We start from the raw sequence: 23391 nt of genomic DNA on the forward strand, positions 1-23391 counted from the left end.
ATAATTAATCATCAAAAGACAAAGGTCAAATCTTTGAGACTAGAATGGCCAAAACTCTTAAAAAATGTGATACAAAACAACAATGTGGTATGAATGACAATAAAACAAAGTTTACTAAGATTCATAAATCATATATGTGAAATTGGAAAAGTAGCATATAGATCAAGGTTTAAACTGTAAAAACGAACCATCCGTGACATCAACAAATGAACTGGACAGTCAGAACAGATACACAATTATCAACTGAAAATCGTGCATTCGAAGACATCCAGATTTCATTCAAAGACAAATGCAAATCAAACAAATTATGGAAAAAAGTTCCGCCCAGTAATTGATATGCCTATCAATATTCATATATAGAGAAGCATAAAATGCAATAGATTCCCATCCAAAGCCTGATTGATAGGAACAAATGAGTTATTTAGTTAGTCAAGCTAGCTAATCTCTCCTCTCCCTTTGTATTTACTAAACCCAACTAGTTCCTTCTGTATGTAACTAATCCCTGAATATCATCATGACTACTATATATGCCTTTATATGCCTTTGTATGCCTTTGTATGCCTTTGTATGCTTTTGTATGACTTAGCAATGCACCATCTCAGTTATCTCCTACTGCAAGAAGAATAGAACAAAAGATGTTACAATTCCACCAAGTAACAGAAATAGCAATTAGCAACTGAAATTAAAAATTTAACAAACCAGCAAGCAGATTTGATTTTTAATTAATACCTGCTGTTCTCAATCCCCACAATACATCATGCAGAATATCATCGTCATAATTGAACCAAAAATAAAAGTGTAATAATACATAACTAGTACTAAAGGGAATTAACTTGCATTGTTACAAATATACCTTTTAACAGTTAATTAACCATTGTAAGTACGTGGATACAGTAGCAGCTCTAGACATTCACCCAAGGGAAACCATTTCAGTCACAAAAGGAGATATTCAAGCAGATTTTTAAAAGATAAGAAGAATACCAGCATTCCAACCCAACCAGAGGGTGGCCAATATTTTGAAAGTACTCAGGGTCCCAATCATCAGAATCAGCACCATAAGGATTTACATTAAAAGCTTAAATTAGAAAAAATAAATGACATACAGTGCATCAATCACCTGTCTTTTCAGGAGTAAAAACCTTTTCCTTCTTGTCAACAGCAGCTGCCTTCTTTGCCTTCTTTTCATTCTTTCCCTTCTTTTCTGGAGTAGACTCAGCAGGTCGTTTCTTGCTCACATCAGCCTTGAACAATAATACTTAGAGATAATAATTGGAATACGATAACGATGTAGAAGGGATAAAAGCATTTTTGACATTCTCCAACAGCAAAGGCAAACGTGTTGATAACAAACAAGCAAAACTTGCTCTTGTTCTCTCTACATTACATGATGCAGAATCTCATCGTCATAATTGAATGACAAATAATTAGTAATAGCATTACTAGCTCTAAAGATTGAGTTACGAGTTCCAAATGCAAGGAGTTGATTATTCCAACAAGTAGACAGACACTTACTAAACAGATCTCTATTCAACATTTTCAAATGTCAAGATTTCTGGTATGCATAGTTATGTATGGGGAACTTCTGTGCACAAGTATGCTCATGCTCCAGAGCCTAATACATATTGTTGTCAAGTCCAACAATCTATATTCCAAGAAAGTAACACTTAAATCAAGCTTTTTGTGTGCAAAATCGTTAAAACAACACCATGATAAAATATACCTAACAAACAGAGATGATGACAAGATTTCTGTACAAGCAGAAAGACATTCCATGAACAATGTGTCCTATAGAGATATTCATACCGATTTTTGAAAGATACGAATACCTGATCACCATAGTCCGATCCATCACTACTATCTTCCTTCTTCTCACTACTCACATTTGGTTTTCCTACATTAAATAGTTACAAATCACACAAGCAAAAGTTTACAAATATCAGATCCCAGTAGTCAACAATTAATTAGCTTTCAGATCACATTTGTTCATAGACACATGTTAAATGCCTCTCATAAACATCAGATGATGGACACGACCTCTGAGACTTTTTTTTTTTTTTCTAATTTTTCTGCGATTTTGAAAAAGATTTGATTAAAAAAAGGTACCACAATACAAGCCCCTTATCAAATGATAATTTGAGAAAAAGAAATCAGGAATGGACGCAAAAGAAATAACCTTCAGAATCTGCAAGCCAGGGCTTATTCTCAAAGTCTTCCAATTGTCGATAAGGGGAACTATTGACATGAAAGACAAGTGGTATTTAGGGTAAAAAGCCATCATAATAGAAACAGTCACCAAGAACTATGGTAATAAAGAAACTGTAAAACATAACCTACAATAAAATAATAGGAAACGCAGTAGTGTAAACAACACTCAAACAGATTGTTGTAGAAAAGCCCTGAACAGCATCAAAACAGATTTGTGGAATAGTACTTTTATATCAAAAATTAAATTATTTTTTTTGTAAAAAATAATAATAAATAAGAGTCCATTGTAATGTTGCACGGTAACAAATGTAAAGGATTAATAAATAAAAAGGGACCTTCTTAGCTGAGAAAAATGGCGAGATTTTTTATCAGAAAAAGAAACCAGAAAACCAAACAACAGCTGCTAGCACATATTAGAAACCAAAATTCAGAAACCAAAAGGCAAACCCACAAATACAGACAAAAACAAAGAAAGCAAACAGACCCAACTACTACAAGACGAGTCAGACCTCTAAAACAATGGCTTTCATGAAATCAGCACAACATATTGGACGGCAAGGAAAGAAGGGAGAGAGAAGAACCTGTCTTGGAAAAACATCGACTTATACTCACTAATAGCACTTATAGAATCAACTTCTGCATCTGTCTTAGCTTCCACAGCACAGATACGTTTTCCTACATCAATGTTAAGAATCACATAAGCAAAAGTTTACAAATTCAGATACCACAAAGATAATTTAGTGTGGAGATGATATAGTGGAACTCTAGAGAACTATGATTCCCATGTAACACACAAACCACCTAAATTTACAAAATTCAAATCCCAGTATTAACCAATTAATTATCGTACCTTTACCCATAACATCATCCGCTGTCAATATTGTAGCAGTCTCCTCACAATTGTCATCAGGGTCTGGAAGCAAGAACAAGTTAAAAGCTTAATTTAATGCACCTAGAAGTAAAATAAAACCAAGCACTTGAACAGTGACTCACGAGAACCAGAAGAATCAGTGAAGACACCATCACCAGAAATCAACAGAATGCAGTCAAGGAAGCAACAGATAATCCAATAATCAAAGCAAGTATCACCAGAATTAGTCAAATGTAATGTAAGACACCAGATTCAAATATGAAAAGGCATAATAACAAAGGATATGTATCCTCAAACTCATATCCAATGAGTTGGATCCTCCCATGTATCCAGGTATGGTGAAACTTAGTTTTACTGGAGAATACTAATTGCTCTTCATAGAAAGATATTTCAGATGGCGATTCAGGAGAAATATTACGAAACACTACATCTTCACCGCGACATTTGTAATAGATTGTTATAGGATCCCGTGCCTTATGATAATTGGTAAATGGATCCAGACGAGCCTGCAACAACAATAAAGACGAAGTGAACAAAAATAAAAACACCAATCATAAGCCATAAAATTGTACAGCTCCATGTTTACCTTTGCAATATGCACCATCATGTTAGGTCCAGGTTCAAAGTAAGCATAATCTTGAGGTTTTATCACAAGAGCTAGACAATGAGTCACATTAAGGTAATAAATTAATAATTGCAAATTTGAAAATGACAGAAAATGTAGAATGGAAACAAGGGATGAAAGGGTGAAAACAACAGAACTTAGGGCCAAAAATGCAGAGACACAAAAAGAGGGCATATTGTGCTGCTAAATTTTGTTCTTAATGCATAGAATTTAAAAAGATAAATGATCAGTGGCCTGAAAAATTATGAAAACACTTGTGTGCTCTGCAAAAAAACATGGAGTAATGATAAAAAATTAGCCAAGAAACTTTTAAAATGCAAAAAGGGGAGCAAAAGAAATGGAAGGTAAATCACATGCTACTGCATAACTGAAAACAGAAGACACAAAGTCTTCACAATGAGCGCATTACATTGGTTCAAAACTTAATAAATGGATTCTAATTGCTACCGAAGCAACTTATAACTTAGTTTGCATTTCACACATGTATAATCAATTAACGCAAATCAGACCAAAAAAAAAAAAAAAAAATTAATGCAAATCAGACCAGAAAAAAAAAAAAAATAAAAAAAAAAATAAAAAAAAAATTAACGCAAACGTGCATTGCAAGTTTAGAAAAATTTCTCGGCAAACAAACAGAGAGAGTGAAGAAAAACTTCTAAATCAGCAAATGAAGCCAGCAAAACACTTCTAGCAGAACATTTAGAAAAACAAAAAACCCTAAACTCAAGAACTCAAGCGCTACAGAAAAATTTCTTGCTAAGAGAGTTATATAGACCAAGTTAAGCGAATGCATTTTGGCTTGGCGTATTTAAAGCCAAAGTGAAAACGAAGGAGACTAGTCCTAGCATTTTCCCTAGTTTTCTCGGTAACCAATCGCCAAAAAATGTCAGAAACAAAAATGCATAACGCACAACTAAGCCCTAACAAGGCAAAGATCGCAAAGAGAGAACGATTACCCCAATTCTCTTTCTTCTTCTCCATTCTTGCATGGCAGAGCTTGTGACGGAGCGTTAGGGTTTTTACAATTTCTTCGGACTGAGAGTCTCAGTCTGAGACGTAGACGCTATTTATAACTCGTTTCTCTTTTTGCCATAAACATATAAATCATTTTTATTTTTTTTTGGAGGGAGGGGGGAATATACAATGCGTTTTTTTTTGGGCGAAAATATATAATAATTCGTTTTACGGCAGTATTTTAATGCAAGTAATAAGTATACTCATGAGTCATGCCACCACACCAATTATTAATCTAAAAATAAATTATGAACTATTAAGTAAATATTTTTTGGAAAATGTCTCCATTATTACATTATCTGATCTAATTAATCATTACGTTAGGAATACGATCCCTCTTTTTTATATAAGAAAATAAAGAATACAATCCCTCAAACCTTTTCGTTCATCATTTCAAAATAAAAATACTAGTAACAAAAAAATCCACATAGACCCGAAGACGGAAATAAGGATAGCAATTACCAAACACGGAGCCACCCGACCTAGTTGTCAAGATTGCTATTCGGGTTGATAGGAAACACAATTAAGCCCCAACGTGCAATTTCAAACGGCAATTTGACAAAAATTGACTAGGGTGACTAAAATTGAAAACACAATGACCAAATTAACCAAATTAGTAACACAGTGACCAATTTTGAAATAGACCAAAACACAATCACCGAAAATGAGTTCATCACACATCATAATACTGAGATTTGGAACGAATCCGAACATTGAAGACACCATATCTCCTAAGATTAAGAACATAGTCTATCTAGTGGGAGTGAGGGAATGGACTCATAGAGCTCTCCCGTTGGCCCAAAAAGCAATAGGGAGAGCGTATACGAGGGAGTGACCGAATGACTCAATGTGTCTTGCTTATATTCTTGTTTGAAATCCTTGATTGCAAGAGATTCTACCTGAAAGGGAGAGAGTGAGCCACGAGTGTGGCGCACAAACAGTCTCAATAAGGAATGGAATAAGAGCCAACCTTACTATAATAGATGTTACTCTAAGTAGTTAACCTAAGGAATAACCCTAAAGGGCTGCTAAAAACTATAGGCCGAAGGCCCCTTCTTTATAGCTCCATTAGCACATAGTTTAAGCTACAATTTTGTAGGAACTTCAATTTCTTTCATGTTCTTCCCTGAAAACACTCTAAAACCTATAAACCTTTTTATATACAACAGTAGTTTTGCGCAAAACCTTCAGAAAATGAATAATCGAGCCCAAACACTTGATTGCTTTAGAATTCAGTACTACTATTAGGCATCTTAAAAGAGCCTAAACCTATAAAAAGGACCTAAATATGGAAGACATGATGTGAACATATCTGCCATTAGAGAACCCAATATAAAAACTACCTGATCGACAATCACTCTTTATGAGGAACTTTGCCAGAGCTCGGCATGGGGTAATTGAACAGCTGGAAGGATTCAAATTGATAGCAGATAGCTCTTCAGCAACTAAAACAGCTTCTTCGAGGACAAATTTATGTGGAGAAGCAGATAAACATAGCAGGGTAGCATTACAAAGAAATTTCATCAGGTCTGTTCTTCTGTAGGTGTCAATGGTGGTCCCCCAAGAGAAATTTCAAGCTCAAACTACTTCAAGTGCCTTGTGCTTTGCTTAAAACATCATGAACCCTTCTCAAATGTTTTAATACAGAATCAGGCAATGCCTCCAGGCTACAGACTTTCTCAGCCCAAGTTGAACTGTTTGTAACTATCCTGTTTGGGGGACAGGGAAAAGCATATCAGCAATTAATTAATTTGTACATAAAAATTTAGCCAAAGAAATGAAAGAAGCCAAAAAAGAACAAAAAAAAAAAAAAAACACTTCAGCAAGTTTAAACATTATACAAGCATTCTCCAAACCAAATAAGAATTCCACTATATATGGCCAATAAGTAAAATGTAAAAGATGTTATTTTTTAAAAAGCTCTAAAGACTCAGACATGGCACAACCTCTCACAAGTCATAACCAAAATAAAAAGATAAAAGAAAATCAAAGAATTAGAACTCAGCCTTCATTTTATAAGAACCAATTGAAAGGAAACAAATAATCTCAACTTTTCATTGTGGAAATCAGATTTCGTCATTTTTCCGTTAAAGAAGTGGCCAACTCTTGATAGCCAGCCTAGCCTAACATTCAAATTTCAAACCTACAAAAACTTCGAAATATATCAACCAGACAGAGCAGTAAATGCAGTTAAATTCCCAAGAAATCTAATTCATAACCTCCAATACACAGAGCAGCCACAACCATATGCCATGGGAACTTAAGAAACAAAACCAGAAATAAAATGAGGCATTAAACATATTACTCAATGGCATGACGTTGTTCTTTAATCTTTAATTTTCAATAGTAAAAATTTTACAGATATAAAGAAGAGAAAAATTTATACAAACCTTAGCGTGTATTCTTCCAAAACATGAGTCTTAATGAATATCCTTTCACTTCTTGAATACTTGTAGAAAAGAAACAAGAAAATAACACCTACAATCTGGCAATTAAAATATAAATGATAGAAAATTTTCAGCCAATAAAGTAAAAATATATGTATAATTTGGATAATAAATAATAATAATACAGATGACGATTGATTGACAGTAAATTTGACATAACAAAAGCTAATGATGGAACTAAATAAACAGAGTTTTATTGAGCAAGTCACAGACAATATTAAAAGATTTCAGTTAAAAGGATATGATCTGTGGAATGCATATTTTCTGCTACCCAAAAATAAATCATTTTCTTTAATGCAAGGAATTGCTATCCTAAAAATAGGTTAATGCAAAAGAGATAGTACCCTCAAATACACAGTGAGAGAGAGAGAGAGAGAGATAACTGGACAAGATAAAGAATTGTGCAGGCTCACTTTATTCTTCCACCCAGCTATATAAAATGAATCGTGCCTTTGAGCTCTAGCCTTCTGAGTATTGAAGGCTCAACTTTTTAGTTTCCCATATCAGAATATCCTGTATTCATTATGGATTTAAGCATGAAAATTTCAATTTATAAATCGCAAGTGACAATCAAGTGCAAGTTAATAATGGATCAATACTTTATATGGCAATTCTCAATTGCTCAAAAGTAGACATTAAAATTAATCATACTAAAACTCTAATCAACATAAAGGTGCATATTGTCACATAGAACTATGGAAGCCACAACAAAAAAGCAAAAACAAAAAACTGAAAACCTGAGTTTACTGGTCTGCAAGTACATGTCCAGCACTGTCCAAACATATTTCACGCTTCTTTGGTACAAGCTGCTTACTACACATATTACAACTGGTTTAGCAAGAACTTTTTCTTCCTGCATGTCTAAAAATATCAATGAAGCACAGGAGAAATAAGGATCATTTTTAAGTAGACTGCTGACCCCTGCATAGAAGTCAAGACCTTTTAATTTTCCCTTTTTTTTTTTTTCAATTAAGCTGAAGACCCATAAGGATGCAATAAATCATTTTTAAGTATACAGCTGATGGGAAAAGAGAATAACAAGACAGAACCAGGGTCATTGCAAGACCTGTAGTACAGTCTCAAAATGATGTTCTTAATTTCACTTCTTACTTGAAAATGGAACCAATAAAAATTAACTATATGCATAAATATTATACTATATTAGTGGCACCAGGCTCAAACATGATAGTGAAATCTCGTACTCAATATTTAAGGGGAAATGAAATAGTAAGAAGATAAATAACATTGAATGAGTCATGCTTGTTGAATGAAATGTACCAAGCCACATATTGGTACAGTTGAAATGTACCCAATCTGCGTATTTTGTACAACTAACATGTATCAATCTACGTATTTGATACAACTAAAATGTACCCACCCAAAAACTGGTACAAATGTAATATACCAAGTCACATATTGGTATAGTCGAAATTTACCAATAGACGTATTGGTATGGTCAAAAGATTTAACCAGTTCAAGAAAGTGTGTTCATAGATTTTCAGTTTACCTATCCTTTTTAACTTCAGACTTCAATTCATCAATCGCAGACCTGACCTCAGCAGCCACACTGTCACAATAACACATGAACAGATTAAAGAAACTATAGCTACGATAAATTGAATGGTCCCATGGATGAAAACAGAACATTCAAATTCAGTAAGCGGAAATCCGAATAAGCTATTCAATAGCTTAAAGTCATTTTATACATATACATACACACTACGAAATTAAGCTCCTAAAATACAATCTCATATAGAGGAGAGACATACTTCTGATCAGAGAACCATATTCAGTTGAGAGAAAAACAACTTCAGACTTTCACTGTGAAGAAATCAGAACTGAGCCAGTTCAAACGAAAATCACAGAAATCAGCTCAGTGTGTCCCATAAAAAGTCGAAAAATCAAGAAATAAATTCAATTCAAACAACGACAACATTTAATAAATCAAAATGATGATCCATTGGCTGTTAAGAAATTGCAACCCTAAAATCGGGGAGTCTAATTTCGTTTTCTTTAAACTTCCTCAGCATCCAAACAAAGAATTAAAAATGATCTTGTACAAACACGTCACCAAAATGATTGCCCTAAAATCCCCGACCCGAATTGCATCCGCTTTTTTTTGGGATAAGGCAAATATAGGTCTCATTTGTTGCCGCATTTATCACCCCATTATTATAGAACTCCTCAAAAACCATCATCAAATCCTCTTTTATAGTGCCCCAACACTGTTGATAGACAGCCAAAGAATATCCGTCTAGACCCAGTGATTTATCTTTCTCACAATAAAAAAATTACTGTTCTCACCTCCTCATCCTCCTCCTCCTCTTCAAAAGGTCTCTCAATCCACCTTGCCCTCTCTTCTCCAATATGGCACCAATGCAGCCCCTATACTCTTAGTCATTCCCCACCCTCCTTCGAATAATGTCTTTTAAAAAAACCAATTAGTTCTTCCTCAATTCTCCCATCATCTTCTGTCATTGAGCCATCACCCAACTCAAGCTTTTGTATCAAATTTATTTTCTTCCTTCCATTTACAACTTCGTGGAACATTCATGTATTAGCCTTAGCCTTTTGCCTCCACATGATTTCTTCTTTAAAAACTAACTCCTCAAATCTTAATCTTAATCTTAATATTGCCCTCTCACTTCAACCTACCTCCTGCTCCTCCAATCTATCTCCTTCATCCAACAAATCCAAGTCACTAATTCTTTCCTCCACCTCCATCTTTTCCTTTTTAACATCACCAAAAACTTCTTGTTCCACTCCTCAATCTTTTCCTTAATCGTTTCCAACTTCCTCATAAACTTATACCCTTCCCATCTCTGATCCTCCCCACCTTCCCACCAATCCTTAAAGCAGTTCCTAAAAGATGGATGTTGCAGCCACATATTTTCAAATCGAAACAGTCCTGATCCCCATTTTTTACTTGTCAAATCCAACAATAAAGGCCAAGATCTGATGTAACCCTTGTAAGAGTTACTTGTCTCACATGAGGAAACAAGTCCTCCCACTCTAAGGAAAATAAAAACCAGTCCAACCTCCTTTGAATCACACTTCCCCTCATATTGGACTAAGTGAACGTGGCGTTATGTAACTCTGGATCAGATAAATTTGTATCTCGAATAAAATCATTAAACACCCTCCTACTCCTTATCATCCTTCCTCCATTAGACTTCTCTGTAACAAATCTTGTAACATTAAAGTCTCCTCCACTGCACCACCTCGGTCCACAAAGGCCATATAAGCCAGCCAACTCCTCCCAAAAACCACCTCTCTCCCTAGGTCTATTTGGACCATAAACTCCTGCTAAGCAGCAATCATTCCCAGTACTCCATAATTTTCACCGAAACAGAAAATTCCCCCAACAAAACAGATTCTGTCCCCTTTACCATTTTTGTGTTCCACACTATCAATATCCCTCCTGGTCTTCCGCATGACCGTAGAAAAACCCAGTCCTTCTATCTTGCCACCCAAATGCTGCTCACTACTTTTCTGTCAATTAAAGCCCTTTTCGTCACTTGTAACATCACAATATCTGCACCAAAATTAACCAACACCTCTTTTATAACTGTTTTCCTTCTAGCATGCCCCAAGTTAGTCAACAATAAGAAGCTAATCTCTCCTCTCCCTTTGTATTTACTAAACTTAAGTAACTTGTTCCTTTCGCACATAATTAATCCCAGAACATCATCATGATTACTATATTTGCCTTTGTATACCTTTGCAATGCACCATCGCCTCTCCCTTTAATTTTTTTTTTTTGGCCAGTGCCTCTCCCTTTAATTAATACCTGATGTTCTCGATCTTGTTCTGGGAGTGAACAATGATTAGTTGGGACTGTGAACAAAATAAGACAAAATAAACATGCATTGTTACAAATATACCTCTGAACAGTTAATTAAGCACTTGGATACAGTAGCAGCTTTAGACATCCAGTTAAGAGAAACCGTTTTGAGTCACCAAAAGAGATATTCAAACAGATTTCAGAAAGATAAGAACAATACCGGCATTTCAACCCAACCGGGGTGGCCAATATCATAAAAGCAAGTTTAATTTAAAAGGAACAAATGACATACCATGCATCAATCACGGGTCTTTTGAGGAGCAACAAAATTTGCCTACTTGTCAACAGAAGCTGTTTTAGTAGACTCAGAGGGTGGCTTCTTGTTCACATGAGCCTTGAACAACAATGCGTATTGTCGTCAAGTCCAACAATCTATATTTCAAGAAAGAAACACTTAAATCAAGCATTTTGTGTGCAAAGTCGTTAAAGAACAGCATGATAAATTATAGCTGAGGAACAGAGATGAGAACAACATTTCTATACAAGCACAAACACATTCCATGAACAATGTGTCCCAGAGAGGTATTCAAACAGACTTTGGAAAGATAAGAATACATGATCACAAGAATTATGGTATTAAGGAAACCGTGAAACATAAGCTACAATAAAATAAACCTCACGGAAGTAAGGAAAAGGCAGTAGTATAGTATAAACAACAGTCAAACAGATTGTTGTAGAAAAGCCGTAAACATGAACACAACAAAAAACAGAGGCAAACCCACAAATATAAACAAAAACAAAGAAAGAATGACGACAACAAATTAGAGGCCAAAGAACCTGCACAGCATAAACATCGACATTATGTCAATAATAAAATGACCTATAATGTTACGAATCACATAACACCCATCTAAATTTACAAAATTCAGATCCCAGTGACGATAACCAATTTATTATCGTACCTTTACCAATAACATCATCCCCTGTGATTATAGAACACTCTTCACAATCGTCATCAGGGTCTGGAAGCAAGAACAAGTTAGAAGCTTTAAACTTGTTCGGAGTAGAAGGGGTGGTGGATGGCGTCGGCTAGCTCGGAGCCGAGCCACTCTGAGGAGGATCCGATATCAGGGCCAAAGAAGGCGTTGATGGTATAGAAAAGGGTGTGGTGGGGGCTGAACCTGCCGCTGGTGAAAGTGGTCTGAGCCAGGCCTGAACCCATGGTGTGCCTAAGGTGCGGACCAGGGCCTGGCACGGCTGTCTAGCCAGCAAGTTGGGTTTCGGTGCTGAGATAGTGAGATGAGAGTTCGAGTTGTTTTGTTTTGCTTCCACCCAGCAAAGTCAAACATCCCATGTCAGTTCGAGTAAGCTCATCTCTTCACTTCAACTGTTTTAAGGCTTCTTTTGTTTTGTTCGGACAACAAAAAAGGTTTGTTTTGTTGAGACAACAAAAAAGGTTTGTTTTGTTGGGGCAGCCGAGCAGGTGAGGGATTTGGGCTTTGGGCTTCACTTTGGATTAGGTCATGGAATGGACTTCACTTATCTTTTACTTTAGTAAGTTTTGACATCAACAATAATGTTAGCCATACCATATTACATGTACTTCGGTTTGAACCCAATGCCACTAGAGATTAAAAAATGAGAAGAAGCAGTGGTCAAATTTGTGACCCATGCCGCCATGTGCCGGCAGCCCATAGGCTGGGGATTTTATAAAAAAATATAAAAGTTGGGCTCTGCAGTAGTTGCTTTTCAAATGTAGGCTCTGCCTTGTCCACTCAATTTTTGCCATGTGGGCGCTACAGCAGTTGCTTTTCTCAGCTGGGCTCCACCTTGTCTTGGTTTTGCAAATGACAATATGTAAGATTTTAAGCTAAATTTAGTCTAAAATTTTGCCAGGCAAGAATAAACTTGTATTTGACCTAGTTATGTAGAGGTTTTTTTTTTTTTTTTTAACTTTGGACTAAATCTTGCCTTTAGACAAACATTTAACATAGCAATGCACATGCTCTTAGGCACAATCTAGCCAGATAGACTCCTAAAAGAGGAAATCTAAAAGACAAAATAATCGAATAAAAGATGCACAAAAATAAGAAGAACAACAACACAACAGCAACAACTGAGTCAAGAAGATCGTGCATCACCTGCAAAATCAAAAGGCCGTATGGGGGCAAGGAAGAATATCCCTACAGAGAATCCAAGTGAAGGAAAATGGGTTGATTCACCCATTTTTTCAAAGCACATCATCCGTTTGCGAGGGAGGTGACAACATCTGTTACTTAATTTGTTTATCGTTGAACCCAATGTGTGACTCATTACCAGAAAAATTAGAATGTTTCGATTGGAGTTCAAAAAAAAAAAAAACATTATGATTTTTCAAAGATAGAACATTTTATTTTGATTTTCCCAAATTAATTTTGAGGTATTGGAATTGTTAGAAACATTCTGCAAGCCAAAATGTCATTTTAAGGTCATAGATTAATAATACTAAGTGAAACGAGTCTATAGGATTTTAGACACCCAAGCTATTTTTTGTGTTTTTTTGAACTTTGGAAGAATTTTAGAAAAAAAGAAATCCAAAAAAATTACAGGAGGACATGTGGTGCACTACAATTCATTAATATACGCTGACGAGGCGCTAACGAAGCAGCCACGCGACCAGACAACCTAGACGACATCATGTGCGGCAACGCGTGATTGGCCAAGATACGTCATTTCCTCCTTGGATGCGTAACCCGAATGCGACAAATCAGGTTGTGTCACCTACCCGTTTTCTCTCAGAAAAGATTCTCGCATGGCCCATCTACCCGCCAGCTAACCCACGTGCCCCCATCTTTCTATTAGAGAGCTACCTAAGCCTAAGCGAGAACACTCAATGAATAAACATAAGATAGTGTCCTTGAAGTACATCACATGGTTGTACATACTTGAACCTTCTTCCATTTGCCTATAGAAAAGTAAGTTGTAAAGCTTAAGACCATACATGTCAATAAAGATCATGAGAAGTACATTGCCTTCGTAACCTTAAGACCATAGTCCTACAATCTTCATTCACATTCAAGTTTGCTAGGATGGGTTCAACCACTGAGCCAATGATGAATTGCATTCCCTTCATATCATCATCGATGTGATGGTGATGCGAAATCGCATCCTCCTTACCCAATGGGAAAAGGTAACCATACCAAAATGAACTGAAATGGAGCACTCCATCAATGCCATCAAGCATAAAAACAATCCTCCATCAATGCCATCAAGCATAAAGACAATCCTTAGTCTTTCGAACCAATCATCAAAGTTTGTTATGTGGAGTGCATCTTGATGCAAATGGGACAATGCAACCTCAAGTGACATGATGCAATCTACATACATACGTACAATGACAAACAATAAGTGATTGTCATGAATCAATAGATTAGGTCTTTACTCTAAAGTCTTCCATCAATAGATCGAACTTGCTGGAAAACAAGGAGGGAAGACGCTGACTTCCAAGCTTATTCTCCTTCTTCGAGTCACCACCTACAGAGGCCGTGGAGGTGAGGGAGGGCACCATGGAGTTCAGATCGACAAGAGAAGTCGACCCGTGGTGGTTCAACACCTCAGTGTCACGGGAAATCGCAGATCACCGGAGATGACATTCGAAACTGGTGGTTCTCAAACCGGTCTTGCATGTGAGATCCCGTATTTTTCAAAGTTTTATTTTAAATACTTTGAGAATTTATTTTGATCATTTTAAGAATTTATTTGGAGATTAAAAGGGTTTTGGATTTATTATAAATATTATTTTAAAAGGAGATTGACCCAAAGTTTACTTTTAAAATTTGTAGACTTTTGATTTTGATTTTGGGCCCGTTGGATAGATTTTGAGTCTACGAGTTCGTAGACACGAAGCACGCATAAATCAGAGTTACGGTTTGAGAGATACGAGCATTTGAAAGGAGGGGCAATTTCGTAATTTTGCATGAGTGAGTTATAAATATCCAAAATCCAGAAATTTCTGGACACTCTCTCTCCTCTCTTCCCGCGTCTCCCCTCCCTCTTCTCTCTCTACCTCCGCCCGCCTTCTCCCCTCGGCAGACTCGCCGTCCGGCCACCTCTCGACCAGAGACGGGCACCGGCGAGTTCCCCTCGCCATCGCTGACCCCCAGCGGCCCTCCCCATCGCCGACCGACCACCGAAGATAGAGAATCGGCGCGAGACAGAAAACGATCTCGTCGACGATCCACCGATCCCGGAGGAGTTACGACGTCGAACCGGTCGGGTCTCCTTTTTCTCATCGTGGCGAGCCTGAAGGTGGTCTCCGATTATCCAACCGACTTCCACCGCCGCCGTTTCGAAGGAGAGAAGCAGTCGGTGGCTCCCGGCAGCGATGCTGCTTTTCCGGCGGTGTCTTGCTGCTCTGAGGGTATGGTTAGTCCCCTCTCGCTGAACTGAACACTTGGGTGTGTTCGGATGAAGTCAATGGGGCCGGAATCAGAAAGCCCCCAATCTAAACGCCACTGCCACCGTCGTCTACGGCGATTCCGGCCACTCTTGGCCGCAGGTTTGGGTGAGTTTTGCTTCCCTCTAGGTGTTTTTGCTATTGACTGGATTAAAATTGTGTAATTAGTTGTAAACTAGGAAATTGCAGGTGAAGCACCCACTGCCACTGCAAGCTCCGCCGCGTGTGACAGTGCTGGTGATCCTATTTCGATGGTTTTATGTTCTTTTCTGCAAATTTGGGTTTGTTTGGGATGGATTGCAACTGGTTGATAGCTTGAGAATTATGAATTGAATAATTGTGTGGGCAACCACCATTTGTGGCAGCCGACCCTATTTCCGGCCATTGTTCATATTTATATTTAATTTGTTTACGGACTCTGATTTAGGTTGTGGGCCGCTGACATCATTGAGCTTGATTTGATTGAAATAGGTGAATTGCCATGGTTGAATTAGTGGTGTTAATGGTTTTGCTGATTGTGGATTGATAATTGATTACATGGTTAAATGAATTTAATTTAGTTTGGTTTTGTTGATTGAGATATATGATGACTCAGTTAATTATAATTTCGGTATATTGAATCAAATGGTAGCTTTGGGATTGAATTGGTGATATATTCAGTATGAATTGAATAATTGGATTAGTATAGAATGCTAAGTGAATAATTGTACTATTGTGGAATGTCATATGGTTTTGCTATAAATGGAAAATGAAACCAGATTATTATGAAATGTTATTTGGTCTGTTGATCTAGTTGGAGATTCCATAACTGAATCTTGAGAATTAGATTGATGGGTTGCTTGTTAATTAAATAATTGGATCATTGTGATTGCGGGTTTATGGATGATGCTTGTCATTATTGAATACACATGAGATTATGTTTAATTTAAGTTAACTCACACGAGTTTCATAGCTTATTGGGTTTTGTGTAACCCGATGAACCATTCCACGATCCAGGGGTTTGTTTTGTAGATTAACTAAGTTGAGGAGTCGGCGTGGAGAGGACAAGGCAGTGAGATTAGTTCAAATATAAATATAAATATTAATTGTTTTTAATATACCGATTTCACTCTAGGACGAGCTTTCTGAATTGGAGTGAGCCTCGGACAAATTTCTTTTTAAGTTTGAGATTTATTCAGTAAAGTAATTCGGAAGCTTATCGATTTGGAAAATAAATGATTATATTTGAATTATTATGAGTACTTATGTTATGTTAAAAAGTTTTGTTATAAATGTTTTAAGTTTTAGAGCTTAAGGGTTAACAAATGTTTAAACAAATTATTTAAATGCCGTCTAAGTACCCATCGGTTATTAAGTAGGTCTTTGGGACCCATCACGGCACACACATAGGCTTTGGGCCGTGTGCCGGGATGCCTCACCCTTTGGGGGTAGTCTACGTGCATGTACGATATTGTGGCTTATTGTACGACGGCGATTCGACGGTACAAGGGCCACCGTATGTCCACTTGTATGACGACGTTGCGACGGTACAAGGGACACCGTAAGTCCACTCGCATGACGGCGTTGCGACGGTGCGGGTGGAAGGGCAATCTACGTGCACGTACGACATTTGGCTTATTGTACGACGGCGATTCGACGGTACAAGGGCCACCGTGTGTCCACTTGTATGACGGCGTTGCGACGGTACAAGGGACACCGTAAATCCACTCGCATGACGGCGTTACGACGGTGCAGGTGGAAGGTTAAGTAGACGGTCCACTTGGTGTGACGGTCTTGTACGGTACCAATGTGGAGCCCGTCAAATGGGTACTTATATAGCCAACGTTATTACTAAAAACTTTATTAGATAAAAATATTTTTAGTTATTCTTTTTATCAGTTCAAAATGTATTTTAAAAATTGGGGGTTTTCAAAGAGAATGAGTAGTTTTATAAAATGGTTTTCAAATGAAAGGTTTTGAAGTTTATTTTGTCCACACACTGAGAGTTTTTCTCAAAATTTTGTTTTTAAAGTTTTCCCCAAGTAATAGCGATCACTGAGGTCGGACCGTACCACGTCGATGCAGCGGGACCCATTTTAATTTGATTTAATTGATTTCATACAGTGAATCTTACATAAATTTTTTTTTTTTGGGCTCACACTATGATTTATCAAACATATTTATTTATTATGTTAAGTGCATGACTCATTCTTTGAAAAGAGGTTTGAAGATCAAAGTTTCAGTGTATTTATGGGCTCGAGGTTCGGGGCGTTACATTGCAGTAGTGGCTCATCTTCTCGCAGGGGTTCTCAAGTAGTTGATCTTCTTCTTCAAGTCGCCGTCTATGGAGGTCCTGTACAGAAGAGAGAGAATGAAGGGTGAGGAAAGAAAAATAAGAGACGGAGTGAGAGAGACAGACGGAAGAAAATCAAAACGTGGACCGAGCAGAATAACATTTGGGTCGAATGAAAATAAACTGGACCTGCTGGGAAGTCCAATTTAAAACGTGGACTTTATGGGAATTAGGTAGTCCAAAGTGAGTTTATTAGTAATTATCTATACATAATATGCATTTAGAATTTCAAACAATAAAAAACGTGACTATTGAGATCTCCAAGTTTCCTTAATTACATTTGTTTCTTCCTTTCAAAGATATGTTCTCCAAGTTAGTGTTTACCTTGTTAAATTTCATCTCAAAGATATTGTGCTTTTTTTGCTTTTGTTAAAACTATATGTCTCTATTTTATTTTCTGAGTTTTCTTCTGCCATTTTTTTTAAGTAAATGATTTTAACACCCATTTTTGAACTCTAAATTATTTTCCCATCCACCAATTTAAATTAGATTCTAAATAGGTCCACTAACTATGTACCCGGTCCACTTCTCCGTCTACTTCCTTAATTCTCTGTCTCTCTCTGTCTTCCTCCTCCGTCTGTCTCCCTCCTTCTCTCTCTCTCTCTCTCTCCCTCCTTCTCTGTTTCTCTCTCTCCTTCTCTGGGAACACAAATTGCGGATTCATTACTCGCAGCCTAGAGCACCGAAAATTAAACAAAATTGGGAGCGAAAAACCAGATCGAATTTCGAGAGCGAGAAAAATGAAACAAATTGAATGTCTACAAGTGACGGGGAGACACACTCACCTTCGTCGTCATGATCGTCGTCCTTCTTTACGAGAGGCTGAGCCATGGCGAAGCGAAATGGATCTCTAAGATCTGGAGGAACTGTACGGACCTGTTGGGCTCGCTCTCTCTGTTTCTCTCTCGCGCACGCGCTCGGTGGCTAGCTCAGCAGCTCTACAAAGATAAGAAACTCAAAACCTCTGGCAACCAAATCATCGCGACCACCACTCGACTTAAGGGACTTCGATCTACCGTTCCCCCAAGGTTTCGAGTCACGCCACCACCAGACTCCGGCGAACGCGCACCACGCGCCTCCCCTGAGAGTGGGACTTTTCGGCGTTGTTCTGTCACTTCTGGTGTACGACCCACCATCGGCTCCACTTTATATGCACAGCAAGCTAAGGTAGGACTCATTTGTTGTTTATATCTTTTGCTTGTGAATCTCAGTGTCAATATTTAGTTTATTTTTAGGTTTTTGATTTAGCTGTGTTTATTTCAACACTCAGTGGATGTCTTTGTTCTTTCAATATTTCATCTTCTTGTGGAAGAATACAGTAATGATGGTGTAGGCAAAAAAGAGATGGTCAAGAAAGGGGGTTGAAGCTATTGAAATTTCATTCCAAACTTTTTGTGAAATTTTTGGGTTTGCCTTGGCCTAATTTTTGAATTGGAAGGTACTTTTGTGTTGTAGAGGAAAACGAGAATGTTGAACATTTAAATTAATTTGCTAATTGACAGATTAAAGGTTGATTGATTTCTGGCTTCTAATTGTTAGATTCAAGATTCTTCTTTCTAGGTTTCCACCCTAGCTCAGTAGCTTTACCTTTTTCTTTTTCAAAAATAAAACTTGTGGTTGTCACTGAATTGAATTACACCTCTGATGATAAGACCATGTTTACATGAAACTTTAGACACTTTGAATGCCATCAAGCTTCTATGGTGTGCAGGAGGCCTATGATATTAGTGAAACCTGATACCTAACATATTATCCAGAAAAATTGAGGGGAAAAAAAAAAAAAAACACACAGTAGTAGGAACAGTGAAATACAATTTTTATGGCATAGCGTAATGGGTTGGTTTTGATTTGCATTTTTAGATTGTGAGTTTTCGGATTGTTGTTCTTGTTTGTTTCTTTGGAAAATTGCTCAATTGGGTTTTATTCTTTTGGTTGATGTTTGTGTTTGCAGAAGGGTGAGAATGGTTGAAGCTCTATCTCTTTTCAGAAAAATGATTAACAAGGATATTGTTTCTTGGAATACTATGATTACTGGTTACGCTCAAGTAGCAGTTGAATTTTTTAGTTGTTACTGTTTGTTAGTGACAACTTATTATTGTAATTTTTATGTTTGATTTATTTTGATTTTTATTAGTATTTAACATGTTACTGTTACATTTACAACTATTTTTATTGATTTGTAATTGTTATTATTCTGTAGTAACAATAATATTAATGTTATAAATTGTTACTATTCGACGGTAACAATTATATTTATCAGTAACAATATGTAAATGAGGCTATGATTGTTACTGCCAAGTAGTAATTGATTTGGGTTCATTTCTGTTTTAGTTTGTTGTAATTGTGTCATAGGACTATAATTCATTTGGTTGTTTATGCTTTTCACAAGGATTGTATTATGTTTAAATTATATTATCTCATTTATTATTATTGTTACTATCAAACAATAACAATATGTGATTGTTACTGCCGGACAGTAGCAATAGGTGATTGTTACTACCGGACAGTAGTAATATATAAATAGGGCTATGATTGTTATTGACAAACAGTAACAATATGTAAGTATGGATATGATTGTTACTAACAATCAATAACAATATATAAGTGAGGCTATGGTTGTTACTGACAAGCAGTTACAATATGTAAGTGGGGTTATGGTTGTTACTACTTGTCAGTAACAATATATAAGTATAGGTTATAATTATTACTGCTTGTCAATAACAATATTAATAAGGGCTATTTAACAATATGTAAGTAAGACTATGATTGTTACTATTTGTCTATAACAATATATAAGTGAGAGCTATGGTTATTACTATTTTTTTTTTTTAAGGTGGCAAAAAAAAGAGTTACTGTAGCGCGCTACAGTTACTGCTACAGTACCGTTACAGTTGCCTATTAAAGTGGGCTGCTACAGTAATACTGTAGCAGCTGGGCCTTAAAAACAGCCTATTTTATGAAATGGACTTTAAAGACAAAAAAAATCCTTTTTTCTTTTCTTATTGTTTTGATTAGGGGTGGGCACGGGATGGAGGGGGATGGGACTTACCTCATCCCGTTCCCATCTCATGATTTGAGTTCGGGATGGGATGGAGGTTTGGGATTATGGTACCATCTCGTCCCGTACCAAAGTGATTCGGTACGGGTTCGGTACCATCCCGATCCCAAACAAAAAAATAATAAAAAATTAATTATTCAATTTTTATTCAAGATTCATCTTCAAATAATAACCTGTAAACAATAAACATAACCTATTTTTATTCAACTATACAAACAAAACAAGAATTCAAGTAATAAACTGTTTTAATTCAAAATTGAAAATTCATCTTCAAGACTTCAACAATTCAACCAATTATTCAACAATTCAAAAAAACAACAATACAACATAAACTTCAACAATTCAAATATTCAAAGTTTCAAAGTTCAAACATAAACTCATAAATCAGTAAATCACAATTAAGCCTCATGGCTTATTTACCAAATCCAAACTAAAAAACATAATTAAGTCTTATGACTTATTACATCCCAAACTAAAAAAAAAAAACTGAAAAACATAATTAAGCATATGGCTTATTACATCACAAACACAACATAATTAAGCCTTATGGCTTATTACATCTCAAACTCATAAGTAATTGAAATCCAAATTACTTTCCCTTTGCTTTTGGATTTGAACTCTTCAAACTACAAGTGGCATCAATGGTTGTACTTGCATATTCTACACAAAATAATTCATAACAATTAGTAACTTAGTTCATGAAACTTATAAAACAAATACAAACTTACAAAGCAAACCAAGTAAAGTTTAAGATAATAAACAAAACGTTACCTGCTTCAACACTTTCATAAAATTCAAGTTCTTCAAGACAAGGTTCATCTTCTAAATCCAAGTTGGAAATGTCGTCTCCCCTCAACCAGTTTTGCATACAAATCAAGGCCTCCACTGATTTTGGAGTTAATGAACTCCTAAATGCATCTATGACCCTGCCCCCAGTGCTAAAAGAACTCTCAGATGCAACAGTAGATACTTGAATGGCAAGAACATCCTTTGCAATTGCTGCCAACACAGGATATTTGGGACCATTGAGCTTCCACCACAATAAAATGTCAAAACCATGTGCTCCTTTAGCTGTCCATTCCAAAGGATCCATCAAGTATGTATCAACTTCATGTGCCACCACTGCATCATTACTCTCTTCCACCACCTTTCTCCAATCATCCAAAATATCATCCCTCCCACCACCTCTACCCCCATCTTCTACCATAGAACTAGAAGTAGCATTTTCTGAATCAGAATCCTGGTTCTTTCTAACATGTATGCCACCATCTACTCTTGGTCCATAATTTTCATAAAGGGCCATCAAAATTCCTTTAATCCGTGAGGTGGTCCCATCCACCTCCCATTCTTCAAACCCCTCCTTCCTATACAGATGAGTTACATGTCTCATATTGAACCTTGGATCCAAAACAAGTGCAATCAACACCAATTGGTTCAGCTGGTCTATTTTGCAAAAATACTTATCGTATTTTTCTCTCATATTGGCTGCCAAGTCACACAACACTTTCTCAGTCTCTGAACCAGTGGCCATCTCAGGTGTCACAAATAACCTGTCAATCTCACGGTTAATAGCCAAAAGATCATGAAAAGTTGTGTGGATAGTGGGGTGCAAAGATGCACTAACCCTTAAAGTCACATCATAAAATACCCTCAAAAACTGCACAAACACCCTTGCTTTTTCCCAATCATCCTCATTAGGTGGTCCAACCCTAGACTGCTTACCACTACTCTTAATCACATGGCCATCCTCATCATATTCTTCATCTGGTTCCTTAAAGTAAGCCAAAAAGGGGCTGTCCTCATCCTCCCCCATTCTTGCAAAAGCCTTTTTAAATTTCAAGGCTGCCTCCAACATTATAAATGTTGAATTCCACCTTGTGGGGACATCCATGCATACAAGACTTTTGGTGGACAATTTTTCTTTTTCCATTGACGATTTAAAATAGTCCAATCTTTGTGGAGAGGACCTCACAAACTTCACAGCATTCCTAATGGCTAACACAGACCTATTCAGCTTCTTCAACCCACTCCCCACTATTAGATTGGTTATGTGAGCAACACATCTCATATGCAAATACTTCCCACCCAAAACAGCTTGTGAATTCTCCCAATTATTCATCTTAGACCTCACCCAATCTATGGCTACTTTATTTGCAGAAGCACTGTCAACAGTTATGGCCATGACCTTCTCTATCCCCCACTCCAACAAACAAGCCTCAATAAGCTTCCCTATGGTGGACCCTTGGTGATTAGGAATCACACAAAAGTTTAAAACTCTTTTGTGCAACTTCCAATCATTATCAATGAAATGGGCAGTGAGCACCATATAATTAAGGTTTTGGACACTTGTCCAAGTGTCAGTAGTGAGGCTAATCCTATAGCCACTCAACTCCTTCTTCAAGCTCGCCTTATGGACATCATACATGTTGAGAAAATGTCTAACTATAGTTCTCCTGCAAGGGACATCAAACAATGGGCAAGCAACACTACAAAACCTCCGAAAACCCATCTTCTCTACAAAACTAAATGGAAGCTCATCAATCACAATCATCTCAACACAAGCTTTCATAACATCACTCTGCACAAACCCCCTAGAAACCATCTTGTTACCCTGACTCTT

General features: G+C 36.8%; 1 protein-coding gene across 9 annotated transcripts; it reads right to left on the reverse strand.

The window, feature by feature from the left end:
• Positions 1-326: 326 nt before the first annotated feature.
• LOC147291507 (uncharacterized) lies at positions 327-11379 on the reverse strand. Of its 9 annotated transcripts, XM_086237697.1 has the most exons (16): positions 11239-11379; positions 8670-8729; positions 7900-7975; positions 7576-7675; positions 7106-7200; positions 6059-6424; positions 3663-3733; positions 3362-3582; positions 3199-3215; positions 3056-3118; positions 2787-2880; positions 2174-2232; positions 1827-1891; positions 1118-1241; positions 854-902; positions 327-612 (listed from the first exon to the last, which is right to left on the reverse strand). In XM_086237697.1, exons 6-15 carry the CDS (start codon positions 6237-6239, stop codon positions 868-870), a joined length of 930 nt encoding a protein of 309 aa, XP_086093823.1. In that variant the 5' UTR covers positions 6240-6424; positions 7106-7200; positions 7576-7675; positions 7900-7975; positions 8670-8729; positions 11239-11379; the 3' UTR covers positions 327-612; positions 854-867. The 9 variants fall into 9 exon arrangements, with proteins under 9 accessions (XP_086093823.1, XP_086093825.1, XP_086093820.1 ...); XM_086237699.1 differs by lacking the exon at positions 854-902; XM_086237694.1 differs by lacking the exons at positions 327-612; positions 854-902 and having other exon boundaries at positions 1105-1891; positions 7900-7968.
• Between the last annotated feature and the right edge of the window lie 12012 nt (positions 11380-23391).

The sequence above is a fragment of the Dryas octopetala genome, chromosome 3 (assembly GCF_963921425.1).
Source record: "Dryas octopetala chromosome 3, drDryOcto1.1, whole genome shotgun sequence".
Classification (NCBI taxonomy): domain Eukaryota; kingdom Viridiplantae; phylum Streptophyta; class Magnoliopsida; order Rosales; family Rosaceae; genus Dryas; species Dryas octopetala.

Coding starts and splice junctions, on each gene's coding strand:
- LOC147291507 (XM_086237694.1), bottom strand. CDS start 6,239: ATGAAATTTCTTTGTAATGCTACCCTGCTATGTTTATCTGCTTCTCCA. Junction 3,583..3,662: donor TGATGGTGCATATTGCAAAG/GTAAACATGGAG, acceptor TTGTTGTTGCAG/GCTCGTCTGGATCCATTTAC. Junction 2,233..2,786: donor TCGATGTTTTTCCAAGACAG/GTTCTTCTCTCT, acceptor TCATGTCAATAG/TTCCCCTTATCGACAATTGG.